A 14,480-nucleotide genomic window follows, 5' to 3' on the forward strand; every position below is an offset into this window, starting at 1 on the left:
GCTTGCTGGTGGTGACTGTGCAGCAGTGTGACCTGATGAGGGGAGAGCCTGGGGCAGTGCCTCAATCTCTGAGCAGAAATGTCCCTGCCAGCCTGCTGGGAGGGGCTGTGGGGGCACACAGGGGCAATGCTGGTGTGAATTCCCTGCCAGAGCCACCCCTGTTCTGGGGGCAATGCTGGTGAGAATTCCCTGCCAGAGCCACCCCTGCTCTCTGTTCTGGGAGAGGGAGCAAAGGAACCAGCCCAGATCCAGTTGCTGTGCCAGGTGCCACCCTGAGCCCCCACAGGCACAGCCCCAGGCTGGCTCTGGGTGCTGGGCAGCCCTGGGATGTTCTGTCTGTGTCCATTGGCACCTGCACCCCAAACTTCACCTTCCTGCATGCCCTGGTGGAGGTGACCCCAGCCAGGGCCACCTGAGTCGTGCCCCTGCTCCTGCCTGAAGGGGAGTGAGGCTGGGCAGGCTTTTCCAGCTGCAGGGAAGGAGAAACCAGAAGAAACCTGGGGGTGGCTGTCCCTGGTGAGGGTGCTGGGATGGACACCTGGACAGCAGCACAGCATGGCCAAGGGCAGCTGGTGAAACAGGGACAGGGATAGCCCTGGGATAGATGGGAAGGGTTTGTGGGCTTAGCCTGGGCTGGTATCATGGTATGAGCACCCCAAAACTGACCCTGTGTATTTCTGCAGGCATCTCTGACATAAACCTGCCCTGCTCTGTGCTGATAGTATAGCTGGAATATATTATTTCATCATTTGGAGTATGTTTCCCTTTCTCACTAGAAATGGATTGTAAAGTATCCCTCTCCCACAACAAAGGCACAAATACACTGGGGGAACTCTGGGGTCAAACCTCCAGAAGGGCAGCAGTGATGCTGAGCTGATTCCACAGATTTCTCACCCCAGAGGATGCTCTGTGCATGTCAGTGGCTGGCCAAACATGAAGATGCTGCTCCAGAACCATCCAAGTGGCCCCACAGCCCTGCCTAAAGTGCCCCTGCTCCAGGGCAGAAGCAGCGCTGTCACTCTTGAGGGACAGACAGCAAGATCTTGCATTGAGTTCATGCAGCGCCCAGCCCAGATTAAAACTTCTGGCTTTTCATTGTAATTAGGATCAAAACTGTTACAATACCATTACTGTGGGACAGTGTCAGGTTCCTCCTCAAGGCTTTAGAGAGCCAGCCCAGCCCTTCCTCCAGGTGTGCAGTGAGTTACGGGGATTGGGATCAGTCAGACTGGAGCTGACTTGTGTGATCATAAGCAAACCTGTGCAGGTTTGAAGGCATCACCAGGCCCTGCAAAAGCTCTCTGGCTGTGGTGGGACAAGGAGCCTTCACAGGGCAGCAGTGACAGGCTGTGCTCTGCTGTGGGTGCTCCTGTTTGCTTTGGAAGCTGCTCTGCAGGGATGGAAAATCTGCCCAGGTAAAATCACAGCTGAGATGATGAGCTCAGTCCTGTGGCATCCTCAGTTTGTTCCCCTGTGCCCCATGGCATTTGTGAGGGTTATTAGAGCAAGCACAGCAGCAGGCAGGGGTGTCAGGGCTCCCTGACAGTGCTGTGATGGATTAAGATGATCCTGAATTTCTATTGTTTTGTAGTGAATGTAGTGAGAATTGATGGCTGTTGTATCCAAGCAACAAGGGGGAGGATAAGGAAGCTTCAGCTTCTCCAGGACTGTAATATCTCTGGCAAGGTGCCACTCTAAGCCATAGAGTTGATTTTTGTATTTGTTCAGTCTTGGTATTGTCTCTGCAAGGTACAAAAAGGGAAAGGAAATCTGTGCCATGGGATGGTGTGTAACTTTCCCTTGAGTTTGTTTCAGTTTGCATTTGGTATCTGGCTTTTGGGTGTGATTTGATCAGTGCCTTAGAGAGTCTGGGAACCAGAAATGTAAACGGCTTTGATGACAAATTTAAGGAAGGACAGTTCATCTCCAGCATTTAAGCACAATGGGGTGGATATGGATGCTGAGTTGGTGGGAATGGGAGGGCTCAGTGGGAAAGGATTGGTCTCAGCAGTGGCATCTCTACTTCCCTCTCCAGCCCCATCTCCCTGGGATGGAGCCTTTGTGGGACAGAGGTCTGGTCTGGTGCTGTTGCCACCTACAAACCTGTTCCTTCTAATTTTCTGTGTTCATGTCAGTTTGAAAAGGTGCTGCAGAGAAATGGGACACACAGCATGTCCTGCCCATTCCAGCTCTCTGGGAGGCCTAATCTCCCAGGATTTTCCTGTGTGCTTTATTAACCTGCTGCTGCTATACAGCAGGAAGGTTTTTGTGTGCTTAGGAGTTATCCTGGTGAAATAGTTTCCCTCCTCTGACAGCACATCAACAGGGACTGTCCTGTGCTCTGTACATCCTCATTTTGTGGGATTTTGGTGGCACCCTGTGCCTGCAGCTGCTGGGGCTCTGGAGCACAGTCCAAACCAATACAAAAGTGACCCTGGGGGTAATATTTGTGCAGACAAGTCAACCAGTGCTCGAGATGCAGGAAAGCAGCTTTGCTTGTCTGTTTTTATCACTCCCAGTTCAGCCTAAATTTTTGGGGCTTGCAACTGCTGTTGTGGCAACACTGTGCAAAACTCTTGGGGTATTTTGGTTTGGTAGGGTGAGTTACTAGAAATAGCCACCCTGAAGGCAGCATAGCCCCTCTAACTGATGGGGGCTTTAATAAACCCCACTTTCTATAAAATAACTGCATGGAAGTCAGCTGTGCCTCCCAAATGTGTGTTCTGCAGACTGAGCTCCCTGCTCTGGCTCTGGTGTGTGCCGAGGCTGTGTTTACACAGGGAGCCATAGGGAGCCCTGGATAAAACAGCACCGGAGCATTTGCAGCGTGGGTGCAGCGTGCTGGCAGAGCTGTGGGGGGATTTTTACACTTGTCTCTCCTCCTCCTCCTCCTCCCCTGGCTGGAGATGGAGCTTGGCCGAGCATCCTTGCTGTGCCAACCTGGGTGTGGGTGATGGCACAGCCCGGAGCAGCTCGGATCCCAGGAGCCGGAGATGCTCTGGGATGGGACAGCAGCACCAGCGCTGTCCCTGCTGCCCTCCCCGGGCTGCCGGCACCCCGAGCAAGCAGCAGGGAACCAGCAGGGAACCAGCAGGGAACCACGAGACACATTCACAAGTGTCCCCGAGGTTTCTCTCCTGCCCCAGTTCAAAGGGTTCCTCTCGTGCCTCCGAGAAATCCGCGCTGAGCGCCGGTGCTGGCGCTTTCCACATCAAAGCGGGGCAGCCTCGCTTTGTCTGGGGGATGTCGGGGCGAGGCGAATTAAGGAGAGTTTGGGAGCTTCAGAGTCGGCTTTAGCCGGGCTGTGTCTGCATACTCAGCGCTTGGAAAGGGCGAGATCACGGCGATAGGCACTAAAGCCAACCCTCCGGGGGCTGGAGGCTGGAGCCACCTTCCTGAGACCCAGCCACTGAACTCACTGCCCTCATTGGATTAATGATGAGGAAATTCCTGGAAGTGCTGGGTTTTACACAGAAAGGGACAATCTTGCACCTAAAATCATACTGCTAGGAAGCCAGAAAAGAAAAAGGCAATTATTTTCATTGTGGTTTATTGCAAAATACAGTCCAAAATCTAACTCTTAAAAGATACCTTCAAAATATATAGTGAAAACAGATTGTGCTAAGCAATAATGCAATTTATTAATAAACAACATTAGGCATAAAGAATTCTGAATTCTTATCTGCTAATTTAAAAAAATTATAGGAAGTGTAAAATGCTTAATTTTATCCAGTACAAATACATGAAACTATTGTCTATTTGGAGCAAGGTTCTTGTGCCAGAATACAAAATTCAAAAAGGAGGAGGAAAAAAAGGTGGGGAGGGAGATATGTAAACACTGACTGTAAACTTTCCAAAGCCCTCAAAAGGCTGCAGCTGTCGTAACGCACACCACGACACTGTCAAACCTCCTCTCTCTTCACAAAGTGCATAAGTTTTCCTCCAGAGATGCTGCCAAGCAGCTGCTGTGCACCAAGAGCGGGGACCTGAGGCTGCAGGATGGGATCACCTGGCTGGACCTGCCACAGCTCCCATTCCCACCTCTGGCTGGGGGCTGGAGTCCCACTGCTCCATTGGCAGACCCACTGGCAAAGGCACGAGGGGTTGAGCCCACATAAACCATGAAATTCCTCCCTGTGTCCAACACACAGAAAAAGTGACTCCTGAGAAGAGAGAAGCTACTGGTAAATGAGGAAAACACATGGAAGCAAGATGGACCCTCAATGCCCGTGCCTTGAGCTTCCTCCATCCACAGGAGACCCCAGCACCTCACACGGCGCACGCCCAACCCTCTGGACCCCAACATGAGGACCCCAGAGAGCCTCCCCTATCTCCTGTGGGCCCTGCTCCTCTGCCGGCTGTGGTTGGGCGCGGCGGGGTCGCGGCGGGTGCAGAAGTGCTTGGCCACCATGGTCCGGCACTGCTCGCAGCGCACGGTGCAGCACCAGTGGAACTTGCAGTTGCAGCTGGACACCACCTCGGTCCTGCGCTCCTCCACGCGCAGCCCGCACTCGGTGCAGAGCCGCCGGCAGCTGCGCTTCTCCCACTGCGACAGGTTCCTGCCGCTCTGCAGGCACTCGCGGCCCTCGGTGCCCTGGTGGCCCAGGCTGGCGTTCCTGGTGCAGTAGTCGGGGGAGTCCTCCAGGAACACGAGCTCGGTGGCGTGGATGTGGTGGAAGGTCTCGGCCGTGGCGCCGCGGCTCTCGGCGCTGTTGCCGGCCCTCAGGCGCCGCTTGTCCATCTCCAGCTTGTGCGCTTGGTCGTACTTGAGCTTCAGCAGGTTGCCCACCTCGCGGAACTCGGCCAGCTGCAGCCAGCAGGTCTGGATGCTGCAGCTGCCCGACACCCCGTGGCACTTGCAGGCTCTCTTCATGGTGTCTTTGACCGCCTTGGGGGGATGAGGTGAAGAAATTAGGGAATCTCAAAGTCAGGCTCTACAGCACTTATAATGTGGGGACACTGCAGCTAAAGTGTCTGGTTCTTGGCATGACTTCAGATCCTTCCAAGAGCTGACCTGGAATTCCATGACCTGGAATAACAAAGCCACTCCCCACACCCAACTAAAGCATTTACTAGTCCCAGTATAGGCGATAGAAAAGACACCATTGGTGCGATAGAGACTACGTACTGTAAGGGAAAGATGAAATAATAATGAAAACTAAGCTATAAACAGCAAAGATCAACCCTTGTACCTTTTGCTCTTAGTTCCAGGCAAACATCTGTCCCAGAGCTAAGTGGGCACAAGCTATTGTCCCCAGCCCTTCCAGGAGAATCCAGGCCAGGAAAAAAGTGCCTTTGTCAGGTCATGCCCTTCTCACGCCACTCACCAGGATCAACCCATGTCCCTTTCAGAGGTTTCATTCAAAATGTGTGAAACTCCTTTGGAATAATCATAGCCAACCTCTCTGCATCTCCTCCAGGCCAAGCACTTCACAGATATTATCTGCCTATCTCCCTCTGATATTTATAAGGTCCCAATCGCTGGTATCTATGTGAGATTAAGCCTTGACACACCCTATGAGATAGGTATGTTAAGTGTTGTCATCCTTGTTTTTACAGACAAGGAGGTTTGGCAAGATGCTGAGAGCTTCCATGGCCCAGGCAGGAGTGGGGGCGAGTCTGGCTGGCTTGTGAGCAGGGCCAGCTCACACCTGGCTGCCCAGCCAAAGAGCTCAGAAATGCATATTGCAAGAAAGTAAGGAAGGTGCTTCTGGCTTTGTTTTACAGACCAGACAACCCTAGAGGTAAGTACAAATCCCATGCATTTCTGAATAAGTGGTGTGTGCCAGCAGTTAACTGCATTACACAGCTGCAGAAGCTGGAAGGGGGAACAGCTCTTACTGTGATTCCCTGAGTTGAGGTTCAAGGCCAGATCCTGGCTGTGTTTTTTCCCCCATGCAACCACTACCGAGCCTGGATTTTCACAGGGGCCTGAAAATGGGCACCTGAATAGCCTAGATTTTGTTTTCAATATAGACATTATTGTTATTATTATTTTTACTTACAAGTCTCCCAACCTCGTTGTTGTGCAGGTTAATCAGCGCGCGGGTGTCGTGTCCCGTTTCCAAGGCATCCACAAAGAGCTTGGAAACCTTCTCCCCAAACTCCACGTTGTCACTGCATCCTCCCCAGACCCAGCCTCGGCCACCTGCAGCACAGACACAGGGTTATGCACTGACCTGCCCTGCAGTCTGTGGGGCTCTGTGTGGACAGAGGGACGGGTCAGTCTGTCCTGGGTGGTCACTCACCCACGCGGCCGTTCCGGGAGTCGTCGCAGCCGCAGCTGTCGAAGTCCCCCAGGCTGCAGTTCCTGGTCAGGGTGTACATGACCCCAGCCGAGCTGATGGCGTGCACAAAGGAGGTTTCCCGGGTAGCTGGGGGAGAGCAGGGAAAAAAGCTGTCACATGCAAAAGCTGTCACATGCAAATATAGACATCAATCCCAGATTATCAGGAATGAAGATCTCCTCTGCTGCAAAGGTGCAAGGAGAAAATACCCACATGCTCTGTGCAAAAGGAAAGGTGCTACAGAAATGAAATGCTCATGACTGGATCTTTTCAGGCTTCAGCATCACAGGGTACAGCAATTTGCTCTCATATTATGCAGGTGTCCATACAGGGGATGGAATTTCTTGCCAGGGTAAGGAAATGCCATGGTCCTGCTGTGGCCAAGGTGAGTTAATTCTCCTTTCACCTGGCACTCAGTTCATCTCTGTCCTTCCCTGCCTGGGGGTATGTTGTGTTTTGATCTTGCCTGCTAGAGAAAATGGTCATTGATCCTTTGAACCTGTGCTAACAGCTGTCTGCACTCACACTCCTAGTGTAGTCCTTTGGCTTTCTGAAGACATTCAAATAGAGATGCTGCTCTGGGTGAAAGCAGACTTCTGCCCACTGAAATAGATAATATTGAAATATATCCACAGCTTCCTCATGAAGGCAGTTTCTTAGTGCACATCTCTGGTTTCTCCCTTTGCCTCTCCTGCACTTCTCCCCACTGGAAGCTCGGGTGTCTCTAGCACTGCACTCTCCGGGATGCTGCACACAAAGGGGCAGGAGCAGACCCATGGAGCAGGGGAACACTGAGCCTGGGATCCCTAGGAAAATGTTAGTGCTGTCTACGACCGCAGTTAATACACATAAACGAAACCAGCGGTGCTTTTGGGGCAGGAAGGCCCTTTTCCATCCCGCCCGCCCGCGCACCGGGCGCAGCGGGCGCAGGTGCGCGCACTCACCGCTGCGGAGCCGGTTGTGCGTGGAGAGCTGCAGGGCGCTCTCGGGGCAGTTCCAGCGCTCCCAGCCGAACTGGAACTTGCACTCCTCCATGCCGCTGTGTGCCCCGGCCGCCACGCTGCTGGAGAACGTCAGGTACGCCTGGCACGGGAAACAGCGGGGTTAAAATCCACGCTGGTTTAGCGTTTATCAGTGAGAACAGACACAAGCACGTTGTGAGTCTTTTCCCTCTGTACTTGGCAGCACTTGGAGCCGATATGCTCTGGGAAGTCTGGTTCCTTGGAAAGCACTATTTCCCATTTGCAATACAAAATCACTCCATTTAAATTCCTGACAGTCCATGTGTTAATTACCTTAGGTCCTGTCATCAGAAAGTTATTCACAGACCTGAAAAAGAGAAAATAAAAGAAATCACCTTACCACAGGCTGAAGAGCATCTCTAAAAAAATGCCCCTTCCACCAAGTTGGACCCTACCATGCTGCTGAGTGGAGAACGGCGCTGTAGACCCCTGTGATGGAGAGGATGAGGAGGGTGCTTCTCTTCATGGCTGTCACAAGGAGTGGGGTTGGATCCCTTTGGCTGCTCCGTGGCTCTCCACACCGCAGGTCTCTGCACAGGCAGGGCCACCTCCCTCCACTCCTTCCCAAGGTGAGCTATGGGGATGGAGCAAAGCTGCAGGAACCTCCAACCCTGATATTTATAAGGTGAAGTTGTGAATAGTCAAAACCCCCCATTCATTTGCTACCCAATGACTTAATGTGATAAAAAAGCTCCCGCTCCAATGGGTGACAAGGAACCGCCTCAGGTTGCACTTCAAAAGGCGGCGGGTGTCCCTGGGAGAGGGATGGTCTGAAGGAGAGCAAACTTCCCTAACAATGGGACACTTTTAACTCTCTTCCCTGCCACCAGCCATCCCTTTCTGCTGGCCCCGAGTCCTCTTGCCTTCTCCTTTTCATCCCCTGCTCGCCAGCAGAGGCTCCATCCCCACGTCCCTCTGAAATAACAAGCAGATGCATTTCTATAGTTCCCCTGCTCCCTCCTATGAGAATTCCCCGAGGAGTTTTAACAACCCTTCTGTAAAGATCTATAGGGGATGGACCTCCCAGGCCTCCTTGGTTTGCAGAGATGCGTTTAAGGGCAGGAATTTTCTTTCTCTCCTCTTTATGATGAAAGTTTCTGCATCTCCATCCTGATACCAGCGAGCGTGGCTCGGTAGCATTTGGAAATCTCTCTCATTTACAGGGCTGCAGCTTGGGAACACTGTGTGAATCATTTATGTGGTTTTCTCCATGATCCAAGGCTGTAATTAGGGGAGCAGTTTTCTGGGGCTGGCAATTTCCTTTGGGTGAAGGCTGCTGCAGCACAGGCACAGCTGCTGCTCCAGGCAGGAGCTGCCCATAGCCTGAGCAGAGTGAGGGGCCTCTGCTGCAGCTGAGCCATCAGCTGGGCTTGGGAAAGCAAAATCCTTATCAGAGGAGCCCAAAAAGCCTTTTGGTAGTTACAACCAGTATGGTTAAGGGTTGTGGGGAGCTGTGAGGCAGCTGATGGAGAAATGGGGCGATGGTGTTTATGGAAACTTCTTGGTCTGTTTTGCTGTGGGTGAATGGTCCCACTGGGGGCTGGCTCACCCTGGGCAGGGATCCTGTCTGCTCCAGGGGCAGTGTGGTGCTTGGCCCCAAAGCAGTGCTGTGCTGTGCCAGCAGTGACAATCAGCCCCTGGCTCTGCCTGTCACTGTCCCACTGTGCCACACTGGCACAGCATCTGCCCACGATGACTCTCTGGCCCCCCTTTTTCCTCCTGCTCTCAGCGCCCTGACTGACCCTGGGGTACCCTGGGTACCTCCCTGAGTTAATCACTGCTGCTGCAAGGGGACTGATGAAAGGGCAGCAAAGTGAGGTTCAGGGGAATGGGCCTGCACTGGAAATGCAGTGGGGAGCTACCCCACAAGCAGAAGGGGACACACAGGGACAAACCCCATTTTCACACCCAGTCAAGTGGCCGCAACCAGCAGTGCAATGGCCAGGCAGGGGGATGCACCTCAATACCTTTGAGAAGTAGTTTTCTGTCCTGCCACGAAATGCTCAAGAGCACTGCAGAGCCAGCAACCTGCCCTGGGGTTTGACACCTCCCAGCTGGTGTCTGAAGCAGGTCTGTGGGCTCAGCTCCTGCTGCTGGAGACCTGTCACTGCTCTCTCCCCTGCCTGCAGACAGAGCAGCTCCTCTCTGCTCCTGGCTGCAGCAACACAGGGATTCTCCCTGCCCTGCTGCCCCTCAGTGAGAGAGGAGAGATCCCTCTCCCTCCAGACTCTGCACAAGGGAAACCTGGAGTCAGCTGGGCAAAGCCACAAACAACCCCTTTGTAACCAGAGGATTAAAATTGCAGATTGGTTAAAAAGCAGGGATGCAAAATACCTTCCAAGTGAGCACAAAGCTGGTGCAGTCCCACCAGCATGGAAAACCCTCTGTGAGTCAGCATTTTAATCATTACCATCCCAAACAGATCCTACTTGTTGGAGCTGTCAAAGGACAATTACTGGGAATGAAGTGTTTCCCATGTATCAGGGGAGCTCATTGATTACAGCCCATGCATATGGCTCGGAAATCTGCGTGCATTTTCTGCATGCACACAGGTAATTCTGGGGGGTTGTGTCTGGCTGCCCCTGAGGCCATTTAGATGGGTTTTTTCAATGTCTGAGACAGCTTGTGCAGCTAAAAAAAAAATGTTGGCATGTCTGCTCTGTCAGTTCACACATGATACTGCTATCACATGCCAGAGGAATAACAGCGTCCCTGGGCGTGAGCAGCCGCTGGCAGGACCACACAGCTCTCTGCCCAGCCTATTAAAAATGTCCTTTCTAATTAAAGTCACAGCCATCCCAAAAGTCACTCATAACGTTGTCACTTGCACTAGTTGTCAGCAAACAAAGCAGCGTGCTGGGACAAGCCTCCCCACGCCGCTCCAGGTTTTTCCACAGGAACTGCTCAGGCCTGGCAAGCAGCACTTCTGCAGGGTGCCCAGCAAGGAGTGCACTGATCCCAATTCCATTTCTGCTTGATTCTTCCACCTTAGGCAAAAGCAGACCTGAGTCTTGCTGTGTTCATAAATTTGCCCTCATAGACCACTTTGTGCAAAGTTCTTGCAGTAGAAGGGATTAAATGTACCCATCTCTGTTTGCAGCTGGGTAAACTGAGGCACAGGAATGGGTGGTCTGGAGATCTCGGGGTGGATCAGTGAACTGGGCAGAGCTGTTTAGAAGCTGATTTTGGTGCTTTGCTCTGTAAGTCACTGGGCACATGTGGCTCTGGAGGCTGCAGGGCTGGGTGCTCCCCCATCACCCATGGGAACAGCCCACTGGTCACCCCATGGTGACCCACCCCTATGGGCCATCTGAGAAATGCTGCTGAAGCTGGTTTCCCTTTGATTTTCCCACTGCCTAGAGACTGCTTTTGGTTTGGTTCTGGATGGGGAAAAAAAAGCCTGGAAGGCAAATTCTGTTGAATTTACCTTGTTGTGAAGAATGTGCATGGTCAGTGGTTCTGGGCAGCCTCGTGAGCTGCCCAGTGTGGAGGCAGAACCAGAGCCTGCACCCAGTGATGCTGAGAGACAGGCTGCTTGCAGAGCAGTGTCCTGAGTGTCAGCTGGACCCCCTCGACTTAACTGATGAAATGTTGGTGCTTTGTCTCTTATTTTTGTGCTATGTAACCAAACAGGCAGTGCTTTTCATGGTAATAGCATTTTGGCATCTGCCCTAATTAAAGAGACAACAATAGCATATACAGCCTCCCACACCCACAAAACCCTTTTCACACCACAATGTGGGTTTTCAGGGAAGGCAGACATGATGTAAATCAGTTTATCAGGGCGGCAGGTCCCACAGGGGTGGGGTCTTGGCTTGTGCTGCCCCGTGGCTGTGGACAGCAGGAGAATAAAGCACAGGCCACTTGCTAAATTGCCCCTGGCAGGTGACACATTCAGAGCCCTGGCGTCAAATCCTGCATTGCTGCCCTCCTCACAATAGAAACCCACCTGGGTAATTAGAAATCACCCCCTCTCTGGTGAGGTGCAGGATGTTTTATGGTGCTCTCCCACACTGCTCACCCCGGGAAGCCCCCCAAGCCCCTCGGTCTGTACACAGCAAAGGGGATGTGGCCCTGTGCTGCACAACCCAGAGCCCTGCAGCTGTGGGGCAGCCCTCCTGCACACCCAGCTCTTCTAGGAATTTTTATTTTTAGTCTTCTCAGACTTCCTGTGTTGGGGAAAATATGTTCCCATTGTTCTGCCTGCTGCACAGTCCCTGTGGGCTGCTGCAGCTCCCAGCAGCAGCAAACAGAGGCAGGACCCAAGCCCTGGACCTGGCAGTGCTGGGGGGAGTTTTGCCTGTATAATGAATTTGTTTTGATTAATGAATTGTAATTGGGGATGGAGATGTAACTGGAATCAGGTATTGTGCCACACCTACCCCACAGGCTTGGTCCTCCTCATGCCTGTTTTGGCACACAGAAGCAGACCAATATTTACTGAAAACAAGATTAAACCACCCAACAGAGCTGGCTTAGGGTGTGCTTTCCCAGTGAAAATAATTATCCCGAGGATTTGCTGCCTCTCAGCAGCACTTTGTGCCCTCAGCTGTACCAATGCACCCAGTTTTTCTGTCTTAATTTTGACCCTGGTTCCCAGCACAGCCTCGGGCAGTGTGATGGGGTGAGCAGTGAACTTCATCAGTGAGGCCACAAAAAATCAAGTCCAAGGTAAGAGCCTCTTCTACTGAAGGAAACATCCTGGGATAGAAGCCAGCACCACAGGAAGCCCCAGGTTGTGCCTTTTGGTTCTAGGAAGGAAAAAAATTGAGGTTTGGAACCAAATTCTGATCTTTCTAGACACAAACTGGCCAGGGACATAGATCCTTCCCAGCAAGGGCTGTCAAGGTGATTTGGGAATGTCCTGATTGGGGTTGCAGAAAAGGCCTCAGAATGTTGCAGAACTCTTGGATCTGACTGCACAGGTTGATGTGTTCAGGCTAGAAATGAGAAAACAGAGAAAATAGGGATGGGGAAAATTTTATTCCATTAACAAGAGGCAGAGCAAGGGGCTCAAGATGTAGATTTAGCTTGCTGTGGGCTCACCATGTGTCAGGAAGGAGGTGGGTGAGTCTGGCCCCAGTGCAGTGGGAAGGAAGGGCTGGGAGATGGGTCAGGCTGGGCTGGCACCGTGGCTGCAGGGGGATTTCACCCTGCCAGCAGCAGTGCCCATCTCTGGGGGAAGCTCTGAGAGCACCTGGCTGCCCCACGACCTCATGAGCCTCACCTCACCTGCCTCCTGTAGGTGTGTCCCCCAAAACCCACAGGGCTGTTTACACAGCAGCCTTATAAAGCAGGCACAAGTGTTTTGTTTTTCTCTCCCTCTTTAAAGGAAGTGTCATGCAAACAGAGCCAGTGCAGCTGATAGGTTACTGCCCTGGCATGCATGCAGGGACCAGATCTCTGTCCTGGCAAGGTGTCACCTCCCAGGTGAAAGCCTGTCCAGGAAGAGATTGGGCACTTGATACAGAGGAAAATTATCACATCCTTCTTAATTATTCCTAGCCAAACTCAAGTTAAATTAACTGATTACAAGCTGGCTCATGTGGAGCTCCCCATCCTTTCCCAGCATGGGTCCTTGTATTGCCCCTTTGTGGCTGAGGCTCTGTCATCCCTCCTGTCCCCCATCCATTTCATGTCACAGATCAAGCCCAAAGATCTGAAATTCTGAGTTGGATGATATGGGTGTTGCTGCTGGCTCTGTCTGGCACACTCAGTGTGGGAGGTTTTGAAACTCACAGAAGAAAATGGTGATTTGAGCCATGAATATTTTCTTTAAACTTGTCTTTGTTTCTTTGGACAGAGGTGATTCCAAGTGCAGAAAGCTGTGGCTTCCTCTGGAGGAATCTGGGCTGAGAGCAACTCAAAAAATTCTTTGAGTTTTTCTGGGAAAAACAAAGTGAGGAGAACAGTTGCTTCTGGCACCTGCTTTGCCCACAAAGGCAGTGGGGAGCCTGAGCTGCTGTGGGGTTTGTTCCCCCCGGTGCCCACCTGGGCTCTGGCACTTTGCTGTGTTTCCCCTAAGGAAACCCCTCTTGTTTTGCCTGTCTAGGAAATGGAGAGCTGGGCTGGGCTCTGTATTTCCATTTCTCAGTGCAGCTGGGCACTGATGCCATGTCCATACCTCACTTCCATCACTCTGGCAGTGCCATGAATATCTCCATCTTTGAGGCAGGAGCAGACAGCTCCGGTGTTACCTGAGGTCAGAGTGGGATGACAGCTCTTTGCAAGGTCTCTGGTTTTCCTAAACCAGTTTGAGGCCTTTGCTGTTCAGTTAAAGTGGGAATGCCTAAGGTGAGGATCAGGCTCAGGGCTTCATCCGATCAGCATCCTCCAGGCACAGAGAACTGCTAGGACACTCCATGGGGTGAATGACACCCTTTAAAAAATATTTCCTTGATCGTATTCTCTTGGTAAATCCCAGATCTGCTCTGAACACTGGAGCCGTGGTGGCTCTGGAGGGATCTCTGCCCTGCCCTGCGAGGGTGAACACTCTCGGCTTTGCATTGTTAACTCTGAGGGGTGGAAACGGAGCCCCAGCACCGGGATCAACCCAGGGGCCGGCAGCAGAGGGGACACTGGGGATGGCAATGTCCCCGCAGCGTCCCCGCAGTGTCCCAGCAGCGTCCCCGACAGTGTCCCCGCAGTGTCCCTGCAGTGTCCCTGCAGTGTCTGGGCAGTGTCCCCGCAGTGTCCCCACAGCGTCCCTGCAATGCCCCTGGAGTGTGCCCGCAGTGTCCCAGCAACGTCCCCATAGTGTCCTCGCAATGTCCCCACAGTGTCCCCGGCGGTGTCCCCGCAGTGTCCCCGCAGGCTGGTGACAAGGCTCCCCCCTGTGGGACATCCCCGCACCGCACACCGTCCCCAGCCCGTCCCCAGTGTCCCAGTGTCCCCACCGTGCCCGCTGGCAGTGCCCGGGGACACAGGGGGTGGCACAGCCTGCAGAGTGTCCCCAGCCCGCAGTGCCCGGGGTGGCACACAGGGTGGCACAGCCTGCTGCCTCCGTCACTGCCCTCGGGCTCAGCCCCACAGGCACACACCTTCAGCCAAGGCTCCTCATGCCTGATTTCTTCATTGCTCAATGAAATGTGTGATCTGGGACCTGCACACTTGTTTCTTTAACTCTTTGTGGTGGTGACTCCTCCCAGTGCCAGCAATGATGGGGGGACCA

At 52.8% G+C, this 14,480-nt stretch overlaps 1 protein-coding gene across 1 annotated transcript; it reads right to left on the reverse strand.

Moving 5' to 3' along the window:
* Positions 1-3,533: 3,533 nt before the first annotated feature.
* On the reverse strand, positions 3,534-7,960 carry WNT8A (Wnt family member 8A). The gene is made up of 6 exons (XM_064724961.1): positions 7,705-7,960; positions 7,583-7,616; positions 7,232-7,370; positions 6,249-6,374; positions 6,006-6,148; positions 3,534-4,888 (listed from the first exon to the last, which is right to left on the reverse strand). The coding sequence occupies exons 1-6, from the start codon at positions 7,773-7,775 to the stop codon at positions 4,328-4,330; spliced, it is 1,074 nt and encodes a 357-aa protein (XP_064581031.1). The 5' UTR covers positions 7,776-7,960; the 3' UTR covers positions 3,534-4,327.
* Between the last annotated feature and the right edge of the window lie 6,520 nt (positions 7,961-14,480).

This window comes from Zonotrichia leucophrys, chromosome 13, assembly GCF_028769735.1.
Source record: "Zonotrichia leucophrys gambelii isolate GWCS_2022_RI chromosome 13, RI_Zleu_2.0, whole genome shotgun sequence".
NCBI lineage: Eukaryota > Metazoa > Chordata > Aves > Passeriformes > Passerellidae > Zonotrichia > Zonotrichia leucophrys.